Consider the following 24,453-nt stretch of genomic DNA (forward strand, 5'->3'; position numbering starts at 1 on the left):
GATTCCAGTTCCATTGCCCATAACTGTTCATACTACTGAACTTCTCTGTGCTACTGTAACTACTGTTCTTCTGTAACATGATTTGGGGAAATGGGAATTTGTTTAAAGTAGACATGAAATACCTTGTTGTCACTGTAGCATTAGAAGTTTTTTCATCTTCAAGGCTGCTGTCTCATTATTGTGACTAAGATCTTTTCTTTGTTTCTGATTTTTTGTGTTTAGGGTCTTTTTTAGATTTGTTCAGCCCTGTTTAGTAGTTGAAGTTTGCTTCCTTTCACTATTTCAAATAACCTTCAAAAAAGGCCCAGTTAGATATTATCATTACTAGTAAAAGAGTTATTCAAGAACAGTTCCTGGGCCTCTGACCAGCTTGTGGTTTGATTGCTCTTGGTTCAGCCAATGTTTGGTTCAGTAAGCTATTCCAGTATGGCAGTTTGCACAGAAGGGATTGTGGGATTATGTGCTTAGTAAGTATTCCAGTGAGTGGCCAGTCCAGAATTGTAATGAAGACAAAAAAATCAATTAAGAAATACATTAAAGAACAGGTTTTGAACCAAGGTAGATTTCCCAATGCTGGGAAGCAACAGTTTAGACACGCAGGCAGACAGAATAGCCTTGGAAAATCAATCTCTAGAAGAGGTGTCTTTTTATGAGAAAAAGCTTGAAGTCAGTGAATTTCAGAGACAAACAAGAAAGGATGGCAGGGCTTTAAGGACAATATTTAGTCACATGAAGCTAGTGAGACCCTTGGTCTAGCTCTGCAATAGTTTTTACAGTTTCTCCCCAGGTTATAGTTACCACCAACTTTGTGATCTTTTTTCCTCCATCTTAAGTTGTCTTAATTTTTTCATTTTTCACTTTTATTTTGACAACATCACTTATAGACAGGTGTAAGAATTGTACATATTATTTTTGCTTTCTAGTTAGCAGCTAAGTGTGCCCCTAGTCATTAGTGCATATCTGTCATCTGCTTGGTGGTAGAACCCAACAAAAACACTCTTCAAGTTGAACTTTAGCTCATGTGTTCATTTTTCATACTACCCACTCTGTGTCACTCTACAGTTTATGAAAAAGTTGGATCTGCCTCCAATAGTTTCTCATCTAACATTTTTGGCTAACAACTTTCACAATCTTAAATTCATTACCCCTAATTAAAGCCCTGCTAATCTTCATGATACATAGCCTGCAGTAAATTTTAAAATTCAAAACTCTTTAGAAAATGGCTCTAAGTATTTATGGTACAACACAGTATTAAATAGTAGCAGATAGGGCTAAGTGTGAAAAAGGAACACATAATCATGAATTCCACCAAAATAAAAGCAGATACAGAGTACTCTGAATTTCACACTTAGGAAAATCCCTACCTCCCTTCATTCCCCATTCAAAGACTTTTCTTCCTTTGGCCAGCACTACAAAGCCCTGCTATCCTGGGATCAGAGCCGTTCCCGAGCCACTATCATTCATGTTATCTAGGCCCTGTCTCTCAGACCACTGCAGGTTTTCCTTTAAGACATTTGGGGCCTTCCTTGCAACATAATTTTCAGGAAATCATGAAGTTGTCTGCTTTTGCTTTCTCTTTCCTTTTCTCTCTCATACCTCAAATGAATACAGTTGTTTACTTATGAAAAGGTTTTGATTTGAATTGCAATCTCCCCTAAAGATATTAGTGTGAACGACTCGACTCGGAATGTCTGCTGGCCTCCAAGGCTGCAGGGCATTTCCCAGAGATTTTTTTTTTCTTTTTTTGGATATCACTTTTATATCTCCTGCAAAGTATTAGAGAGTTCTTTTTAAAAATAAGAACAGCATACTTAATTGTTCCATTTAACTGTGCTAATTTCCACAAACTGCGTCTTCAGTTGTGGTTAAACATGAACAGTGGGTACATGTAAGAACATAAAGTATCCTGCATACCTACCAGTCACATGCTTACATGACTGAGAGAGAACCAGTGTGATCCCTGCAGTTTGAAAGCTTATCATATATATATAAAAGATAAAACATTCAGGATGCCTAGAGTCTACTAAAATGGAAGTCATAATGTCAAAATATAGATCTTACTGAGTCAATACATGTTTGAGAAAAACCAGTAATCTTAATTTTGTTCTTCTTTGCTGATGTTACTTAAATCTGAAAGTTTGGGTTTGTTTTAAGTGATGGGCCCAGTAGCTGACGACAGGGACAAGCCACTGTACCCAGTCCCAGAAATATTTTAACAGTTTACTTACATTTTATACTGGCAACTTAATGGTAGAAGAGGAAACTAAGAAGCAAATGATGCAATATGAGCTTTAAAAGGGGCTGTCATTACCTGTAGTTGTACACTGTGGAAATCAGTACTTGTGTCTAGGGAGTAGCAACACAGTGCCACACAATGGTGTGCAGGCATTTTGAAAGGACTTTGTGTATTGGTGATCTTCAGGCTGTAGGTTATTTAAATAATGACTTAGGAAAGACAGTAGTCCACTACTTTCAAGGTTCTTTTTGAACTTAAGTAGGTAGCATTTCATCAAGGTATAGCAGGGTACCATTAGATTCTTAAGTAATAGAGGATATTCTTGCCATTACTAAGAGTACATTTTAGGAGAAAATTTAACATTGCAATTATATATTTGGTGCTATTAAATTATGCCAAGATAGGAAGTATAATCTGAAAAATTAAGAATGCCAAAGTAGCAACTTACTGTCTTACTCAATAAATATGTATTGAATACTAACTAAGCAATGTCCTGCTCTCTGCTAGCTGTTGACACCACAAAGACGAAAAGACAAAGCCTGTATTCTCATGATGCTCACAACCCTGTAACAAGGCAGCAAGTAAAAAATCTCACACTATGTTTCTAACAGCCCTGGAAGAGCCAAGCCTGGGATCTCCACTTGACTGCTCATCGGCATTCTGGTTAACAGGAAGGCCTCCTAAATTAGCATCTTTGATATGGGACCTAGGTATCTATATTGTAAAACCTCCCTAGGTCTCATTGATTGCCCACTTTAGGAACCAGTGTTGCAGAGTCAGCTCTGCACCCTGTTTGCCTTCTCCTCCCCAGATCTTGCAAAATAGCCTTAGGTTAAGGAAGTTATGGGGCAGGGTGAGGGAGTCCAGCAGAGGAGGGAATGAGTCATTCTATACAACCCCAGTAATTGGGCTCTGACCTGGAGGATGTGAGACACAAATCCCTTTATGGGGACTCTGCCCTTATAACCTCATCTACCTGATTACTTCCCAAAGGTTCCACCTCCCAATATTATAACGTTGAGTTTTAGGTTTCGGCATGTGAATTGGGGTGTGGGGACACAAACATTCAGCCCATAACAGCCCCCATTCCTTTTTTCATGTGTCTGGTGAGAAATGCATAACATAAAATTTATCATCTTCATTGTTTTGAGGATACAATTCATTAGTGTTAAATATAGTCACCTTGTTTTGCAACCAATTTCCAGAACTTTTTCCATCTTACAGATTGAAACTCTATACCCATTAAACAACTCCCTATTTCCCCTCCTGCCAACCCTTGGCAACCACCATTCTATTTTCTGTTTTTATGAAATTGTTTACTATAAATACTTCTAATAAGTGGGACTAAGCAGTATTTACCTTTTTGTAACTTATTTCACTTAACATGATATTCTCAAGGTTCATCCATGTTGTAAATGTGTTGGAATGTCATTTCTTTTTAAGGCTGAATATCCATTTCTTCCTTCATGTATACCTGGATTGCTTCCACCTTTCCACAGAGGTGTGCAGTGCTACTGGAGACATAGATGTGGCCTCTGTTACTTAACCTTGGTTATCTTAATGCCACTTGAATCAGTTCATCCATGTTATGCTCAGAAATTCACTCATTTTATGCTACAGAAATTTACTGTTCAAAGTCTTTTCTCAGTTTTACCTTTTATGTAGGGTTTAGCAGAATTTTTTACCTGATTCTTCTAAACTTTAAACCTTTGAACTATCTTTTTGTCTTTATTACTCCTTAAAAACTGGGTCAGTTCTTTCCAATGCTCATGTCTTTCCTGTAATACTTTACCAAAGAAAGGTTTTCTTATCCCTGTCGCAATCTAATGTGGATTGAGGGAGGAGTTCCCTGTTCCTGAATGTCCTATCGTTCAGGGCCTAGGCTCCTTCCTTCATGTGACTCTCTGACTTTAAGGCCTTATCCTCTTTTACAATTGCTGGCAGATAGAAAGAAAAAAATATGGAAGATTGCACAGGACAGCTTTTAGGGGTCAGATCTCGAGGTGGTATATGTTCTTCTGTATTCATTCATTCAGTTGTCCAGACTTGGTATTAGAGCCCTCCTTAACTGTAAAGGGGGTGGGAAATGTAATCTTGCTTTCTTCCCAAGGGGAAAGAAAACAAGGTTTGGTGAACAAATAGCAGGATTTCCCATAGACTAGAGCTAAGTTTGGAAGTACCAGCAAATAGATGGTGATGAAAGCCATGAGTAAAGATGGGGAGCATTCTATAAAAGCTGTAATAGGAATGATGGCAGACCATCACAGACATGGGCACTTTCTGAGAGGTCTGTAAAAATAACCTGTGTAACCTAAATTTAAAATGTTTAGAAGAATTACTGGACTAGGGATATAGCTCAGTGGTAGAATGCTTGTCTAGCATGTACCAGGTCTTGGGTTCAATCCCCAGCACTGCAAAATATAAAAATAAATATACTATGCTTGTAGGAAAGCTTAAACACATAGATTAAATAATTCAAAGAATAGCTTTCTCAGAATCTGCGCTCCTTAAAGTTAATGCAGAAATAAATGTATATAAGCATCATTGTTTTATGATTGTTGAAGCCTATGAGTACAAAATAACTCTTGAGTTTTAGAAATACTGAACCATGTGAAGATTTATTTTTATTTATTGTTTAATTAATGTACATTTATTGAGCTTTAACATGTGCCAGACAGTGTGAGGATAATAGCAATATATCAGTCTCTAAGGGAGATCACATTTAGTAGGAAAAAGAAGGCAAGTAAATTAGTATCTAAAAACATCAGGCAGAATCTTAAGATCACAAGAGTTGTACATCTAAAATGTTACAGCCCACAGAGTAGGCAGTATGGAAATGAAAGAGCATTGATTTTGGAGCTCAGCAGATGTAGGTTTGACTCTAGATGGGCTACTCTCAGGGTAATCTTGGGGAAGTTAATATCTCTGAACATTTGCTTTCCTTATTTCCACATTTGTGATAATAATACCTGCTTTTTGCATGTCTGTGAAGAATAGTAATGAGTCGTATAAGCCTAACACATGTGTCAATTATTTTTATTAATATTGAAGAAAATAGAGTTCATAATGGCTTGGAAAAATGAATTACCTTATACTAACTCATGAATTCATTCCTTCAGTAGTTATCTGGTGAGCCACTACTGTGCACATAGCATTTAGGATTGGAGTACAGAAGACTTTTGGTATCCATGGGTATATATGGTTCCAAGCAGATTGTAACTGAGGAAAAACCACAAATGCTCAGGATGCCGAGTTCAGGACTGTACTGTGGATACTTAATTCATTTTCTCCATAATGCCACCAAACTTCCACCAAAGACATGGCTGCCTTTCATCAAATCTCAAATTTTCACTAATCATTTAAATCAAGCACATTAATTTTTACCTTGCCCATTGGGCCCATTTGCTTTTTGGGGAAAGCAGATTTCCACAAAATTAAGTCAGGGAAACGGCCAGAGATCACATGATTGATTAATTGATTGATTGATTTTTTTTTCCCCCCAGACAGGACCTGATTTACATTCCTGTCCTTGATTTTAGAATATAAAAAATATTTTTAAGATATCTATACAGAGTTTCATTATGACTATGACATTTCCATATATATATATATAGTATCCCCAAAATAATAAGAGGTTCATCACCTCTTATTAAAATAAGAATTATTTTAATAATTTTATTCTTATTCTTATAAAATAAGAATAAGAGGTTCATCCCCTCTTATTCTTCTCCTTTCTATCTTAGTCCTCCTCTTTTGGTGATTTCAACAAGTTTTTTTAAAATATTTTATTCATTTATTCACATGTGGATACATTGTTTGGGACATTTCTGCACCCTTCCCTCCACCCCCTCCCTCTCCCCCCACCTCCCTTTTCTCCAATTTTGTTGAAGAGAAGACATAAGCAATAATAAGAAAAACAAATCGTTTTTGGTAGTTGAGATAAGGATAGCTATACAGAGAGATTCCTAGCATTGCTTCCATGTACAAGTGTGTTAACAACCCAAGTTGATTCATCTTTACCTGGCCTTTTCACTAGTTCCTGATCACTTTCTCATGTTAACCTCTGTCGCTTTAAGGTTTCTGTATTAACTCCTCTGCAGTGGGGACATCAGACACTTTCATGTTTTGGGTTTCCTACCTATCCCCATACCTCCCGTATGTGCTCTCCCTTTAGCATGTGACCCAAGTCCAACAACATTGCTGTATTTTCCCTAGATCTAAAGTCCACATATGAAAGAAAATGATTCTTGGTCTTCTGAGCCTGGGTAACCTTGCTCAGGATGATGTTCTCCAGTTCCATCCATTTACTTGAGAATAATAAGATTTCATTCTTCTTCATGGCTGAGTAAAACTCCATTGTGTATAAATACCACATTTCTTAATACATTCGTCAGTAGTGGGGCATCTTGGCTGTTTCCATAACTTGGCTATTGTGACTAGTGCTGCAATAAACATGGGTGTGCAGGTGCCTCTGGAGTAACCTGTGTCACATTCCTTTGGATATATCCCCAGGAGTGGGATTGCTGGATTATATGGCAGATCTATGTTTAGATTTTTAAGAAGCCTCCATATTGTTTTCCAGAGTGGTTCCACTTGCTTGCATTCCCACCAGCAGTGTACAAGGGTTCCTTTTTCACCATATCCTCGCCAAACCTGTCGTTGGTGGTGTTTTTGGTGATGGCTATTCTAACAGGCCATCATCAAAACGGGGTGAGGTGGAATCTTAGTGTGGTTTTGATTTGCATTTCCTTTATGGCTAGAGATGGTGTGAATTTTTTCATGTGTTTTTTGGATTTCTTCTTTTGAGAAAGTTCTGTTTAGTGCAGTTGCCCATTTCTTTATTGGTTCATTGCTTTTGGGAGAGTTTAGTTTTTTAAGTTCCCTGTATATTCTGGTTATCAGTCCTTTGTCTGATGTAAAACTGGCAAATATTTTCTCCCAGTGTGGGTGGTCTCTTCAGTTTCGAGACCATTTCTTTTGTTGTGCAGAAGCTTTTTAATTTTATGAAGTCCTATTTGTTCATCCTTTCTCTTAGTTGCTAAGTTGCTGGGGTTCTATTGAGGAAGTCCTTGCCTATACCTATTACTTCCAGAGTATTCCCTGCTCTTTCCTGTACTAACTTCAGAGTTTCGGGTCTGATATTAAGGTCCTTGATTCATTTTGAGTTGATATTAGTATAGGGTGATAAACATGGATCTAGTTACGGTTTTTAGCAGATGGATAACCATCTTTCCCAGCAACATTTGTTGAAGAGGCTGTCTTTTCTCCATTGAATATTTTTGGTGCCCTTTGTCAAAATAAGGTGGGCATAGCTCTGTGGATTCATATCCGGGTCCTCCATTCTGTTCCACTCATCTTCATATTTGTTTTTGTGCCAGTGCCATGCTGTTTTTATTGCTATTGCTTTGTAATATAGTTTGAAGTTGGGTATTGTGATACCTACCATATTGCTCTTTTTGCTGAGTATTGCCTTGGCTATTCGCATTCTCTTGTGTTTCCAAATGAACTTTAGGGTAGATTTTTCAGTCTCTGTAATGAATGTCATTGGGATTTTCATGGGAATTACATTAAGTATGTAGATTGCTTTTGGTAGTATAGCCATTTTTACTATGTTGATTCTATCAATCCATGAGCACAGGAAATCTTTCCACCTTCTGTAGTCTTCCTTGATCTCTTTCTTTAGGAATTTTTAGTCCTTGTAGAGGTCATTCACATCCTTTGTTAAATTTACTCCTAGGTATTGATTTGTTTTGAGGCTATTATAAATGGAATTGTTTCCATATATTATTTCTCAGTTTGTTCGTTATTGGTGTATAGAAAAGCTAATGATTTTTGTAAATTGATTTTATATCCTGCCACCTTGCTGTATCTGTTTATGGTGTCTAGGAGTTTTTGGGTAGAGTTTTTTGGGTCTTTAAAGTATAGGATCATATTGTCTGCAAATAGGTATATTTTTGACCATTTCTTGACCTATTTGTATTCCTTTTATTTCTTCTTCTTGCCTAATTGCCCTATCTAGGAATTCCAGGACTATGTTGACTAGGAGTGGGGACAGAGGGCACCCTGGTCTCATTCCTGATTTTAAGGGAAATGGTTTCAATTTTTCCCCATTAAGTATGATGTTGGCTGTAGGTTTGTCATATATAGCCTTTACCATGTTGAGGTACTTTCTTTCTATTTCTAGTTTTCTGAGAGCTTTTATCATGAAGTGGTGTTGAATCTTATCAAATTCTTTTTCTGCATCTAGAGATGATCAAGTGGATTTTATCTTTGCTTCTATTAATGTGCTGTAGTACACTTATAAATTTGTGTATGTTGAACCACCCCTGAGTCACTGGGATGAAGCCAACTTGGTCGTGGTGAATGATCTTTCTGATGTGTTGTTGGATTCGGTTTGCCATTATTTTATTGATGATTTTTGCATCGATGTTCATTAAGGAGATTGGCCTACCATTCTCCTTTTTGGAGGTATTTTTGTATGGTTTTGGGATGAGTGTAATACTGGCTTCATACAATGAGTTAGGCAGTGTTCCTTCCCTTTCTATTTCATGGAACAGTTTAAGAAGGGTTGGTATTAGTTCTTCTTTAAAGGTCTGATAGAAATCAGCAGAGAATCCATCAGGTCCTGGACTTTTCTTTTTTGAGAGACTCTTTATTGCTGCTTCAATTTCATTTTGTGTTATAGATTTATTCAGGTGATTAATATCCTCTTGGTTCAATTTTGGGTGGTCATAACTATCTAGAAATCTGTCCAGTTCTTTAAGATTTTAAAATTTATTAGAATATAGGTTCTCAAAGTAGTCACTGATGATTTCCTGGATTTCCGTGGTGTTTATTGTTATCTCCGCTTTTGCATTTCTGATTTTATTGATTTGGGTTTTTTTCTCTCCTCATTTTAGTCAGACTTGCCAAAGGTCTGTCAATCTTGTTTATTTTTTCAGAAAATCAGTTTTTTGCTTAGTTGATTCTTTGTGTGTTTTTTTTTAATTCTATATTTCATTAATTTTGGCCTTATTTTATTATTTCTCTCCTTCTGCTTGTTTTGGGATTTGCTTGTTCTTGTTTTTCTATGAGTTTGGGATGTAGCATTAGATTGTTTGAGATCTTTCTGTCCTTCTAATATATGCATTCACAGCTATAAACTTTCCTCTTAGGACTGCCTTTGCTGTGTCCCATAGGTTCTGGTAGGTCATATTTTCATTTTCATTAACTTCCAGGAACCTTTTAATTTCCTCTTTTATTTCATCAATGACCCACTGATCATTGAGCAATGTGTTGCTTAGCTTCCAATTGTTTGTATGTTTTCTACTATTGTTTTTGTTGTTGAGTTCCAGTTTTAATGCATTGTGATCAGATAGAATGCATAGGATTATTTCTGTTTTCTTATATTTGCTGTGACTTGCTTTGTGCCCTATGATCAACTTAGAGAAAGTTCCATGGGCTGCTGAGAATAATGTATATTGTATGGATATTGGATAAAATATTCTGTGGACATCAGCTAGGTGTATTTGATCTATGGTGTGATTTAGTTCTAGAATTTCTTTATTGATTTTTTTGTTTGGATGACCTATCTATGGGTGATGGCAGGGTATTAAAATCTCCCACTACCCCTGTATTGGAGTCTATATGTGCTTTTAAGTCCTTTGAAGTATGTTTGATGAAATTGGGTACACTGAGATTGGGTGCATATAGGTTAATAATTGTTATTTCCTTTTGGTGTATTTCCCCTTTTATTAGTATGGAGTGTCCTTCTTTATAAGTCTTGCTACTCCTGCCTGTTTTTGGGGGCCACTGGCTTGGTAAATCTTCTTCCAGCTTTTCACCCAAAGCCAGTGTTTGTTTCTGTGAATGAGGTGGGTCTCCTGTAAAGAACAGATTGTTGGATCTTCCTTTTTAATGCAGTTTGCCAAATTGTGTCTTTTTATGGGGGACTTAAGTCTGGTAACATTCAGTGTTAGTATTGATAGGTATGTGGTGATTCCTGTCATTTAGTTGTCTTTGTTGTTTAAGGGTTTGATTGTGTGCAGCTGAATCAGTGTTACTCTCTGATTACTTGTCTTGTCTTCTTCTGTGATTTAGTACTGCCTGTCCTCGAATGGTTTTGTTGCTTTCATTTTCTGTATGCAGAATTCCTTGGGAAAGCTTTTGTAGTGGTGGCTTGATGGTCATATATTGTTTTAGTTTCTGCTTATCATGGAAGACTTTTATTGCTACATCTATTTTGAATGATAGTTTTGCTGAGTAGAGTGTCCTAGGGTTGAAGTTATTTTTTTCAGTGGATGGAAGACCTCACTCCATGCTCTTCTTGCTTTTAAGGTTTCTGTTGTGAAATCTGCGATTTTGATTGGCTTACGTTTGTATATTATTTGTTTTTTTCTCTCTTACAGCCTTTTATATTCTTTTTCTACTCTCTGTGCTTGTTGTTTTAGTTGTTTTAATGATAATATGTCGTGGGGAAGTTCTATTTTGGTCAAGTCTGTTTGGTGTCCTGGAGGCCTCCTGTACCTGAATGGGCATTGTTTTCTCTAGATTTGGAAATTTTTTGTTATTATTTTGTTGAATTTATTATAAATTCCTTTTGGTTGCACCTCTTTTCCTCCTTCAATGCCCATGATTCTCAGGTTTAGTCTTTTGATGGAGTTGGTGAGTTCTTGCATATTCCTTTCACAGGTCTTGAGTTGTTTGACTAATAGCTCTTCAGTTTTTCCTTTAATTTCCATTTCATCTTCAAGTTCTGAGATTCTATCTTCTGCTTGTTCTAGTCTTTTGGAGTGGCCTTCCATTGTGTTTTGTATTTCTGTTTCATTCTTTTTCTGAGGCTTTCCATATCATGGGTCACTTCCTCTTTAATATTGTCAATTTTTTACCTTAATTCATTTATCTCTGTACTTATGGTGTTCTCTGTTTCAGTTTGGTTTTTATTTAGGGCTCATATGAGTTCATTTATTTGTTTTTGTGTCTTGTCATATTCTTTATTTTTGTTTTCTTGGAATTTCTTGAGTGCCTCCTGTATGTTTTGGTTGACCATGTCTAGGAACATCTCCATCTCCATGAAATTCTCAGTGATTACTTTCAGGATTTCTTCTTTCAGAATGTTCTTTTGGGGTTCATTGGGTTCCTTTGCATAGTTTATCTCTGAATCCTGTATTAATTTATTTTGGGGGAAGAATGGTTTCTATCCCTTTTTTATCTTTCCATTGCTCTACTTGGTGCTGTTTCTGTCCCTGTGTGTAATTTAATATTAGCTAACTTACAGTGGTAAAACTAACAAAACAAGGAAAGCAAGAGAAAAAGAGAAAGAAAAAGAAACCAAAGAAAGCCACATGGAGAGGTGGTGGACAAACAAACAGGGAACAAAACAAACAAACAAACACACATAAAAAAATTCCAGGTTCAGGAACAATAGAATATTAAACTTATCAGTTCTGTTGTTAAACCTTCAGCATCCAGTCCTGGTGTTGGTATTAAGCAGAAGCTCTGTCTTAATCTCGCCAGGTGGCTGGGGAGACTCGCCAGTTTTTTTCCCCATCTTTCAGCAGCATCTGTTTAGTCAGCTCCTCCCTCATTGAGGTATGGCTTGTCCTCAGTTCCAGAGATCAGCTCTGTGGTTCACCAGCCATTCTGCTTTTGCCTCACCCCCTTTCGCTGGAGTAAGGTCAGAGAACCATCAGCTGGCTCCCTGCTGTCAGCATGTTATATTGGTTTTGTGATTATTTTTCTGTTTTGCAATGTCATTTGACGTTTGATGTTGCTCACTAACTCAAGAGATGACCTTTGTGGACTACCACCTGCCATATTTCAGGCAGTGGCTTATTACCTGCCCACTGTCAGTCCTTCTGCCTTTCTAGTCTTTGTTTACTGAAAGTTCCTGTGGAGATCAGCTCCTTGCGGTGTGCTTAGAGCACCCCACCCCCTCTGCTGCATGTTCCTTTTCAGTTCCTTGTTTATTATTCAGGGTTTTTTTTTTTTTTTGCTAGGCAAAGGGTCAGTCTGTCCAGGGTGCTATGCTAGTCCATCCTAGGGATGGATGTGGGATATCACGTGCCAGTTATTTGCTCGCCTGTTGGTCTGCTGGTTGTCTCCCAAGCAGGATTGGAGCCGGCGTCTGGCAGCCTAGGAGCCCTCTAGTTTTCTCAGTGTAATGTGGCACAGAGAAGCTTTGTATGGGCTGGGGTTCAGGGTGTGGAAGCCCTGATTCCTCTTGGTGCTTTTTTTCTGCCAAGTGTTGCTCCAGTGTCTCAGCAAAATTTTTTATTTACTGAGCTCCCACTGTCTGCTTCTGCGTTCTAGTCGCCATCTTGGATCAGTCTTCAACATGTTTTAAAATTCTATATTCATTTTTGTATAGAAAGTACATCACCCATATTCATCTTCTTTACTTCTTTATTCTCCTGTTAGTGCCCTTCCCTTAATCTTGTCCTTCATTGTTTAGGTGTCTCCTTAGTCAGTGGAATTCGTTGTACTTACATCAATGTAACCCTCACCACTATACTTCCTCACCCTTTCCCCAATCCTGTGTTAACAGTTTTCAGCATGTTTCCTTGTGTCTTGTTCCTTCACAGGTGTCAGGCATTTCATTACTATTCACTATCTTTCCTTCTTTTCCTCCTCCCTTGGCCTCCTCTAACAGTCCCACTTTTGGATACATGCTCTGTATATATTTCTAGTCTATATAATGTTGTTTGTATTTGTATTATGTCTGTATGCTACATATGAGAGAAAACATTCAGCCTTTGGCTTTCTGAACCTGGCTAACTTCACTTAAGATGTTAAGATGTTAGATGATGTCCTCTAATTCCATCCATTTACCTACAAATGACAAAATTTCATTCTTCTTTATGGCTGAATAAAATTCCGTTGTGCATAAATATTACATTTTCTTGATCCATTCATCAGTTGTGGGGCATCTTGGCTCTTTCTGTAGCCTGGCTATTGTGAATAATTCTTCAATAAGCATGGGAGTACAGGTTATCTTTATTATAACCTGATTTATATTCCTTCGGGTATATCCCTAGGACAGGTATTGCTGGATCATATGACAGTTTTATTTTTAGTTTTTTGAGGCACCTCTAAACTGTTTTCCATAGTGGTTGTACTAACTTACATTCCCACCAACAGTGTATGAGGGATTCTTTTTCTCCACATCCTCATCAACATTTGTTGTTGGTAGTATCCTTGATGGTAGCTTTTCTAACAGGAGTGAGATGGAATCTTAAAGTGGTTTTGATTTACATTCCTTTATGGTCAGGGATGGTGAGCATTTTTTCATGTCACACAATGATTTAAACACAACTGACAATAACAAGGGACTAAGAGATTCTTTGAATCAACTGAGCTGCCTAATGAGTGCACAGGAATTTGAAATTTTTGATTTTGCAATTTCTTTTTATTTAAAAAAAAACTTTTGACCACAGTTGATCAAAAATGTGTGTAGTAAATCTAAAAATAGGATGGGCTTACTGTTTGTATGCATGTGTACCTGTGTTTGTTTTCCAAAGTCCTGTTCAGTTTTTAAAAGCAATGTTCATATCACAAGTCTATAACCACCAGGTTTTATACTGCATTTTCTTCTTTCAAGTGCCCAGAGACCTTCCGGCACTCCCTGCTTTTGTCATGGGGACCTGCCTGACTTCTTGTCCCACAGAATTTCCTCTTCTCCTGCCCAGTCCCGTTTTTCACAGCTCACATGTCTGCTAATCTCCTTCACATATAAATCCTCCATATTCCTCTTCCTTAAGCTTATTTTTTTCCCCAGGTACCCCAGGAATAATTTACCACCTTCTTTCTTTGCTTCATTTTCCTTAGATTATATTCCCCATAGATATCCAGGTGTCTCCACAGGAAGTTTGTTCCTCCCATTACTAATGCTAACACTGGTATCATTTACACACCTCCTGTCTGGCAGGTGCTATGTTGAGTCTCCTCATCTTTCAGCAGTTCTGTTGTAAACTAATTAGAGTCAGGGACCAGCTATGAATTCTAGTATAGTCCTTTGCACACTGGAAATGGCCTATAAATATTTATTGATCAGAAAAAGGAAGAACAATATATTAATTTTACCTAACAATGAAAATATTTTAAAAATTATATCAAATGTATTTATATTTTATTTTGTTGCCAATATTTCAGAAATAATCCTTTTTATGATATATAAATAGTATCACCTGGGTATGGGCTAAGTGTGCTTTTGTGAGATTAGTAATAACCATTTATTAAATTGCTTTTATGACAAACTAGGTTCCATGTTCTAAACAACTGCCTTTACAAAAGCTAGGTTGGCACATAAATTATAAGATGTGGCCTACCTATTCAGTATTTTTTCCTTTCACTACCTTTTTCAAAGGAGATTTAGTTTTTGGTAAAAGTGCTTTATTTGTTTGTCTTTCTCTTATTTAGTGAGTATCTTTGTGCAATTTGCCACAAATAAAAATTCTCAAAGTTTTTCCATCTCAGGAATAAAGTAACTGCTAGAACCAACTGGAAATAGATCAGGGATTAACAGATGTAGCATATGTTTGCTGATTTCCCAGGACTGTGACTTCTAAGAGGCAGATAGTCCACTATAACAAAAATGGGCATCAAGGGCAGAGCACAAGTTTACAGAAAAATCTCTACATTTGTCCTTGTCATCTTCTTTTAAGGATGTGTCCAATACTAATTAGTTTTAAAACTATGTCTAAGTTATGTGACATCAATACCTATCCTGCCTCTGCCTCATTTACGTCTTTTATGCCTTTTTCTTTACTGGATCATTCATTGTACTAGCATCCCACCCGTCTTCCATATGTGGTCCTTCCCTGTCCTACCCACCCACCAAATGCAGACCTCTTCAGGCTTCCCTTTCACAATTTTTCCTCAAAAAGTTGATACTAAATAAGTCCTTTAGTTCCTGATTTCCTTTTTCTCCTTTCATTTTTTTCTCTCAATTGAGAATAATCAAAAGAAGCTTAGATATGATGATACACACCAATAATCCCAGCACTTGAGAGGCTGAAGCAGGGGTATCAGAGGTTCAAAGCCAACCTGGGCTACAGGATAAGACCCTGTCTCAAAAAGAAAAATCAACCATATCTCCACCTGCCACTCACCTCCTGCCCCTCAGAAGCATCCAAATGTCCTGAAGGTTCAAGGTCAAAAGCTGCCTCATAATGCTTCTCTGGCCATCTTCTCTATGCACACAGGCGAATATGCATGCCTTTATTTCCCCTGGGAGCTTGATACCTAGAGAACCCAACCATAATTCACCACCTTGAATTACAGTATAGCCAGTGCAGTGCAAGCTTCTAAGAATGCTATCCAAGTAAGGGCTGGAGGTGTGGCTCAAATGGTAAAGTGCCTGACTCATAAGCACAAAGCCCCAAGTTCAAATCCCAGTACCAAAAAAAAATAGAATGATAAAATAGTATCCATGTTTGTTTTAATTTTGTGTGCCTCCTTAGCACTTAGCAAAGGGGTCTGCTGATTTGTGGGTGCTTATTGAACAATTCTTTTCAGATAAACTTATTTTAGTGTGCTTTATTTAAGTTTGGTGTTAGTGATACCTCCTTAGACTATTGCACATTTTCTTTCACAGGAGTTTCTCTAGATTTTCAAGCTGTAAGTGCAGCCCCATTTTATTGACAAGTTTAATCTTGCTTTTTATTTGAATGTTAGTCAGTGAATTTTACCCTTTCTCTCCACAGACTGGTGTGCAAGTTAAACACAAGGACCACCATCCTGGCAGCAACAAATCCCAAAGGCCAGTACGACCCACATGAGTCTGTGTCAGTGAACATTGCCCTTGGCAGTCCACTATTAAGTCGATTTGACCTGATCCTGGTTTTGCTTGATACCAAAAATGAAGACTGGGATCGCATAATTTCCTCCTTTATCTTAGAAAATAAAGGTACGTGAAGGCAAATCATTCAGTGTGACAAGGAAAGATTACATCTAACTAAAGAAAATTTCCCTTGAAGAAAATTAAATAAATATCCAAGATGACCATCCTAACAGACAACAGAGAAGTTCTTAGACAGAAGGCAGTAAGTGGGAGAAACCACTTAGTGGGCCTCAGAATAATGAGCAGAAGGGAAAAGGGCTTTCTCCACCTGCCATAATGAAAGGAGGCATCCTTATGATATAAAATTACCACTCAACTCTTGCACTGAAAAAAAAATCTCTAAATATATCTCTCTTTAAATTAGATTTTATCAAGTACTATTTATTACTAGAAATGAGACCAGAATTATTCAGAATAGTTTTAACCCCTGACAAAGCTTACTTTTATTAAGTCTGCTTATTCTAGAATTGTCTGCTAACAAGAGAAAAGGTCTAAATTTCAATGGCCACAAAACATATAAAGCTCGTCTTTTAAATATGAGTACAAGAACTTTCTCTACTTGCTTAAAATGAGATGTTTGTTCTTTTAATTTGCTGACTGAACAACTGACATCCACAGGTTACCCAAGCAAATGTAAGAAGCTCTGGAGCATGGAGAAGATGAAAACCTACTTTTGCCTTATTAGGAATCTCCAGCCCACACTGTCTGATGCGGGGAATCAAGTTCTCCTCCGCTACTATCAGATGCAGAGGCAGAGTGATTCCCGGAACGCTGCCCGAACAACCATCCGCCTGTTGGAAAGCTTGATCCGATTAGCAGAAGGTTTTTGTCATTCAATAAGTGATACTTTTATTTCATATTCCACCTAGAGGCTAGCACCATGGATTCAAAAATGAATAATCCCTACTCAGAAGTGTTCATAGTCACTTAAAAAGTAAAGGCTCTGAGCCCTGAGACTGCCACTCTTCTGAGGACGATAATGGAGGTTAAGTAAAATGTCATGTCATCTTTGTGACATTTCTGGACCTCCCATAACTTAAGATGTCATTCATTTAGAAAGCCTTATTTGTGATGTTTTGTTTCTCAGTGGCAACTCTTCAGCGTTTTGAATGGTTAGTTTCCTTTCTGGGATCATTTTCCATATAGCATTTCTGGTTCTTGGTTGGTAATTGCCGGTCGTGACCCATTCCCATCATTATAACAGCTGAATTAAGTGTTATGCCTGTTCCCATCCCCAGGGCATAAGGCTTACATGTACACATGAGCCAATGTGGATCTCAAACCCTTTTTCCTTAACAATGGTTTTTACATTTTAGCCTGTTTAAATCTAAAAAAGAATTTCACATGAATTGAATGTATCATGATGGAATCATGTAAGCTTAATAAAAAGTGCTATAAAACAAATGGACCTCATTATTTTCAAGGATTTATACTAATATTAAGGCAAGAAATACCCAAAATTCTGGCTTGCTAGTTTAGTAGCTTTGAAAAGCTCATAAATCATAGATAAAAAGAAAGGCCCAATATAAGAAATTAGTTTTTATTTCTATAATAGATTAAAAAGTAAGGAATAAAAGTTGCTGAGTCTTAAAAATGTGCTTATATCACCTCTTTGCTAGACTCCAGAGTACTTTTCCACATTATATATACTTCTCATATATATATAAATAATTACATGAGCTATGCAGAAGGATTAGTTCTGTTTTTAAAGAAACAACTGTAAGGCCAGTTGAACCTAGATTTTTGTGTTTGTTCTAACAAAATTAATAATAGCTCACTAATAATAGCTCATTCATAAGTACAATTTGGGAGGAAAGGAGTTAGGCAGAGAATTACATTTATCACTTAAAATATTCCTGAAAAACCAAATGTGTCTGTTTTTTGTAGCTCACGCTCGCCTAATGTTTCGTAATACTGTGACTCTGGAAGATGCTATTACAGTGGTTTCAATAATGGAGTCCTCAATGCAGGTAACAGTGTTCTGTGTACCTAATATTTATCCTAATTACAAGTGCTCTTTAAAAAAAAGAAAGATGCTCTGTTAACATAAGAAGAGTTATAAAAATGATAATATTTTAGACTAATGCTTCCTAGAAAAATAACCAAAGGTAGCCATTTAAGAAAAGGGAAAAAAATGTCTTGGAGACCTTTGCTCTGTCAATGCTACTGCTTTTGCGGATTGGTATAAAGTGGTGGTCTCAACCCTTTTTTTCCTCAGGGATATTCATGCTCGTACTAGTAGCAGTGTGGTTTCCTGGGGCAATGATAGCCACTTGGAACTAGAGGAGAGAACTGTTAAGGTTTGCAAAAAGATTCCCACTTAATTCTGTCGTCCAGATGAGAATGAGGAAAGCTGTCCTTTGGAACCTGGGGTCAGGGGTCTCTAGTATGTCTTTGCCCCGGTGCAGAGGCCTGACGATGTTCCCTGGTGTTTTCTTACCCCCTCAGGGAGGTGCACTGCTAGGAGGTGTGAATGCCCTCCATTCTTCCTTTCCTGAAAACCCCCGGGCCCAGTACCAGAGGCAGTGTGAACTTATTCTGGAAAAGCTGGAGCTGCAGAACCTCTTAAGCGATGAGCTTAGAAGACTTGAAAGGTGAGGAAGGAAAACCAAGAAAGACATATAGTGAAGAATTCACCTTTGGCACTTAGTGAAACAAAGGAAATGAAACTAAATAGAAAATCTGTCTGTACTATCCGTAGGGCAGTTGTTTCAGTTGTCTATTGCTGTGTAGTCAACCTTGCAAAACTTAGGCTCTTAAAAGTCATGCATCATTTTAGTGCTCACTTTTCTGGAAGTCCAAAATTCAGGCTGGCTCAAATATGTCTTGTCTCTGCTCCACATTGTGTTGACTGGGGTAGAAACTCAGGAATGACAGAAGCAATGTTTCAAAACTTAGCTTTCTTATGACTTGTGAAAATGTGGATAACAAACATGGAGGGCACAGAGGAAGGAGTATGTCACATGAATTACTCAGAACATGGACTCTTTACCTAAAGAAATTTGGCCCAGGACTTTAATGTTTGCATGGCTTCCTAAATACATGGATTTCTGAAAAGCTAGACTTTGGATCTGCACCTGAGAGACAGGAGTGAGGAATGGCAAGATTTGCTTCCTCTCTTCTCCCAGCAGAATTCTCTTTCTAATTTATAAAACTTCAGCAGAGTCCTTTTGGGGAAGGGAAGGAGGGCTGGCTTTACCTGCTATACCCAGTGCCAGTGTGCAGTAAACTTGCAGTCTGTATAAAATCAACCCCTTCTTTTGGCATCCTGGCTCTTTTTACATTCCTGAGCCATTTATGGTTTGGTGTAGCCAATCCTTTCAGTCCTGTCCTGGGCTCGACTGTGCCTTGGAGGGGCTGCTCATTTTGGCCAGCTCAAGCTATCAGAAACTGATATTGTGGATTCAGGAAAGGAGAGAATGTGTTTAAAAAATGGCAGTTGTACTTCTCAAATTCAGAGTGACTCTCCTAGATGGACGGGAGGGGGAGGAAAAAGTATATGTGATTGTCTAAAAGATGGTATTGTGTCTTAAAATGTTCCATCCTACTAGTATTTCTTCATACTGCAAAGTCATGCTCTAGTGTTAATCCTCCAAGCACCACAGCCAGGTGTCATATACTGGAGAGTGAGTTATCTTCTAATCACCTCAAAGCAGAGGGCAAAGGTGCTGTCTTTTAGGGTGGTGTAGTAAAACTATAGACATTTTATGTAGGGGAGAATTTAACTTCTGAGTAAGAACTATATTAAAATAATAGGCCCAAATTATTCTACTCCTGAGATGTCTCATCCATTAGGACATTGTTACAGAGCTTTAACAGTTATGAGTATCCCTGACCTTTATTTGATGCTAAAGTATACTAGATAGTAGTGTTTTTGAAAGGGTTTTTATTTTTTTGGTTTGGCTTAGCTGAGATTAGTAACAAGGAACATGGTTTGCTCTATTGATATTTCCAAATCTACTGTGAAAGAATATAATTTAATTTTAACAATAATTTTTAGGTTTTTTTCTAGATTATAAAGGTAATAAATGTTCTTTGTAGAGTATTTTGAAAAGTAGTAGGAATGAATTGATAAAAAAAGCAAAAATCACATGTAATCTTATTTCACTGAGATATATTATTAACATCTTAACATATTTAAATTTATATTTCATTCTATTCTAGTCTATTTTTCTTGATTACATACACAAGGATTTTAGAATAATTTTCTCACCCACTTTTGGGTGTAATTCCTTTTCAGAGTTAGTACATGGAAACAGGGTCATATTGTATTTTATACTAAGAAGACATTTCTGGGTTAAGAAGAACTTTATGAAGGATCTACTTTTGAAGAACTACAGTTCTTGTTAGAAGGTGGTCTTTCTGGCATTAGTTCAGTTTCTATTAAGCCCAGTATTTAGAATGAGTATCATTGAACAGATGCTTCATTCAGAGAAGGTAAGTAGGTTTTAACACTCTTATCAGACTGATGGAGAGTAGCTGCCCAGAGTTTATGTGACACATGACAAGGCTTTGCAGGAAAGGTTGTCATCCTGTGAATGTGAATGCAGAGGCAAGTGTAGGAATACCAGCACTGAGGGTATCACAAACTCTTCCATTAGAAGTAACTTTTAGAGGCACTAAAATTCAGTACCTCCATTAGGTAATGAGATGTGAGATCACAATCTCCAGTCTTTCACATTGGTTCCAATGTGCAAAGTAGCCACTAAATAACCAGAGCAATGACTTGGTCAGCAATTCAGCTGCTTTGTATGTGGACATTTTACATTAGCGACAAGACTGGGCATTTTACACTGGTCTTCAAAACAATCTTAAATGAATTAATTGGAGTTTCAGAGAGATCTAAAAATGTAGACCAGCCTCTGATACCATTTTCTTTATTTTACTATAGTTTTGGGTTATATTACAATTCTTATTAGACCACTAAATTCTATATCGATTTTTCAAAAAGAATAATTTTTCAAAAAGCCTACTATAGGAGACTGTACTTGATGGTAACTTGGAGTTATGTTGGACTTAAGCCCTTCAGTTGTCATCTCAGAGACTAAAGAAATAGAAAAGGTTAAAGTAGACTCTATTCCCTTTCAATTCATGTTTTCCTTATTTGTCCCTTTCCAGGTTACAGAATGAGAGTATGAACCATCCCCAATCACAGGCAGTAGAGGCAGAGACTTCTCCAGGGTCTTCAGGAAATGATCCAAGGGAAGAACCAAAGTTCAGAATGTCAGCACAGCAGGAACTCAGTTGTGGCACACACACCTCCCTCCCTGGGAGCAGTCCCCTGAGAAGCCCTCCTGAAGACTCTCTATCTCACTTGGGGCCCAGTGGGTCAATAAATAAAAAATATTCAACTGAGCTCAAAGATAGCAGAGATGACAGTTTAGACTGGTTTGATTTCATGATAACTCCTCAGATTGAACTGAAAAACACTGTGCTTGTGTCTCCTGCTCCCAAAACAACTGAGGAAAATGTGGCTTTGAAAATCTCTAACAATAAATCTCACGGTATGGATAAGAGTGAGCCAGGCCAAAGGAACAAATTAGAAGCTGGGCAGTTTCCATCATCAGGAGCCACAGGTGCTCTGTTGACGCCATGCAGTGTCAAGGGTAAAAAGGCAAAAAGGGGAGCACTAGTGTCTGAAACAGCAGAACTGGCTGCTGAACCAGATTTAGTACTGACTCATCATGTTCCCAGCCAACTGCACAAGCTGCGTAAGAAAGAGGCCCAGGGGTCATGCAGAAGTACCATTAGGGCGCCTTCACGACCCGTGGCTCCTTCCCTTCCTCAGGCCATTGGTGTACTTGACCCAGAAAGAACATCAGAAACACCCAAAAGAAAGAGACCAAAATCTCTTGCTCAGACAGAAGAGCCTGAACTTGAAAGTGCTGAAACTTCAGGTCCCCCTGTGGCCAAACTGGCAAAGTTTACTTTTAAACAGAAGTCCAAACTGATCCATTCCCCTGAATATCATAGCCATATGTCTTCTGGCACAACTAAAATAGCAGTTCATAGTCCTAAAACTCCCCAACACAAAAGAAGAGAAGCAGTTGTGCCTGCAAAAGGTACAGAAAAGTTGACACCTACCTCAGGAAACAGAAGCTTTGATCGGCTGCAGGATAAAACAAAGGAGCTGTCACAGCAGCCACCAGAGAAAGATGGATCAAGAGAAGAGGGGGAATGTGGCCCTGAAAAGAGGATTATTCAGCCTGAATTGGAGCTTGGAAATGAGACTGGGAGTTCTCATCTTACTTGTGAGAGAGACCAAAAGGAAGAGGTTTCATGCAGTAATAAAAGCAGCAAGGTTCATGCAGGCACATTAGCCAGATTGGCAAACTTCTCCTTTACTTGCCTGCTGGAATCCAAATCAGAATCCCTTCCTCTTGAAAGGAAGAAGTGGGGTGAGGGAGGCCCCAGGACTCCTCCTACAACCACAGCTCCATTGCTTGGCAGTAAAAGGAAATCGTTTCAGCTACAAACATCCACTGAAAAACTGATTCTTTCCAAAAGTTCTCTCTTCACTTTACCAGAACTAGATGATGAAGCATTAGATTTCGACTGGGATGAAGAGATGAGAAAAAAACCATAATTATGTAAAGCTTTCTGGTTAAATTTCATCTTCCCCAACTCAACACAGTACCTGTGGTATTTATAAATGTCTATACTGTCATCCATACCAAGTACCATTCTAAATACCCACTCTCCCGTCAGGTTTTACACTTTCAGCTGTATCTTCATGACTTAAAAAGTTGTATAATTTATGTCAGTGTAATACCACCACTTGAGATGAATGAATTAATGTTGTACTTAATTTTGCTAATGGAGTGCTTGGATTCCCAAAGATGTTTCTGTTTTTTTCATCTGTTTTTTTATGAGGAAGGGGCTCTTTCCTAAGTCTCTTCTTTCATCCAGGAACAAATGCCAGAAAGGTAACAATCATAAATTCAACAAGGTGTATGAACTCTTCCTATATTTCTTTTTTTATTTTCCACCTGGTAAATATTATAATTTGGAATGATTTGTCAGAATCGTGTGATTTTTCTAATACTACTTTTGTGTGTGTTTTCACGTACCAGATTAAATGTGACTAGTGTTTTTCTCTCTTTGAGAGGCATCCACACAAGTCCATGGTATCCTAAAGGTTGGGCAACTGGCCAAATAGCTTTCTAAAGTATTGACCTTTTGAGTTTTCCTTGAGCCAACATTTTTGTGACTGATCGTTTTTTCCTCTCAGGGACCTACCTTCAAGATAACTTAAATCATGCAGTTAGAAGAGAGAACAAACCGTAGTTTCACTCATATACTATATGATTCGTTCACCCAGTAGCCAATATGGAAATGTGATTCCTGCTAAGATATGATTTATTTGTCTTTGAAACCAAGCAGATTACTGTGTTTGGTAGGAATAGATAACTCAAACTCTGTCTTTCTGTGTGCTGTTAAAATTAATTCTTCCTAAGGATCCTTAGGATTCCATCATAACAGACTTTCTCTTTGAATTATGCATGTGTAACATAATGATTGATTCCTTAATTGTCTGAAGGACTTTTGGACATGAAGAGTGTTCAAAACTATATGTATTTTGCTTAATGTATTCTCCTCATGAAATTCAGACAGAAGACAATTTATAAAAACAAATTTTTCTTGAGCTTTTAAGCATTAATTCCAAAATTGACGAAGAAAATTTTTTGAAAATTTTTAAATGATGAGTACAAATTTAGTATGTATGAATCTTTTGAAGTCTTGAACTACCTTAAACAAAATCATCAAGACTACAGTTTAAGAAATTATTTTCTGTATTTGTTCAGTAACTTCACAGTATATTATGTTCTTAATTTAATATATTTCTAATCTTTCAATATTATTTCCTTATTGGCTTTCAGTATTCTTACTAGAACTAAAGGAAAAAGAATGACAAGTGGAGTCTTCATCTAGTTTTGGTCTGATTATGTAGATGAGGATAATTCAAACCCGAGCCACAGTGTGGGACTGACTTTTTTAAGTGGTATAATTTGAAGGCAGGCCCTTCCTTATGAATGTGGTTCCCCTGCCTACACACCTTAGTTTCTTTGAACTTGGTATATTTTGAAGTAATTATTATCAGGTTTTCATGGCTGACATTACCTAATATATTGGCTTGTCATTAGAGTATTTTGGTCTGTTATCATCATTAAAAATGTTTCTATTCTTTATTGAGAATCTTGATTCTATGGGTTTCCTTTCTTTTTGTAGTTAATTTTTCTCTTTGGAGCACTGTGTAATGCATATTTTAGTATTGTGTAATTCATATTTTAGAGTACAATGTCTCTCTTCCTTGGCTATTGTATATTACCACATAGGGTCATCCTCTATGTGGTTATTTTTATGCCATCATACTTATTACTTAGGCCAATAACCTCAT

At 37.4% G+C, this 24,453-nt stretch overlaps 1 protein-coding gene across 3 annotated transcripts in view; it reads left to right on the forward strand.

Annotated features, from left to right (window-relative positions):
• LOC109694790 (DNA helicase MCM9) overlaps nucleotides 1-24,251 on the forward strand; it is a 116,410-nt gene extending 92,159 nt beyond the window's left edge. For 2 of the 3 annotated variants that reach the window (XM_074075602.1, XM_020176941.2), the window contains exons 9-13: nucleotides 15,919-16,121; nucleotides 16,674-16,877; nucleotides 17,943-18,025; nucleotides 18,504-18,649; nucleotides 21,174-24,251. In XM_074075602.1, the coding sequence (XP_073931703.1) occupies nucleotides 15,919-16,121; nucleotides 16,674-16,877; nucleotides 17,943-18,025; nucleotides 18,504-18,649; nucleotides 21,174-22,641 (2,104 nt within the window). In that variant the 3' untranslated portion in view covers nucleotides 22,642-24,251. The remainder of the gene's footprint in view (nucleotides 1-15,918; nucleotides 16,122-16,673; nucleotides 16,878-17,942; nucleotides 18,026-18,503; nucleotides 18,650-21,173) is intronic. The other variant, XM_074075604.1, reaches the window with a different exon arrangement.
• The last annotated feature ends 202 nt before the right edge of the window (nucleotides 24,252-24,453 follow it).

This window comes from Castor canadensis, chromosome 1, assembly GCF_047511655.1.
Source record: "Castor canadensis chromosome 1, mCasCan1.hap1v2, whole genome shotgun sequence".
NCBI lineage: Eukaryota > Metazoa > Chordata > Mammalia > Rodentia > Castoridae > Castor > Castor canadensis.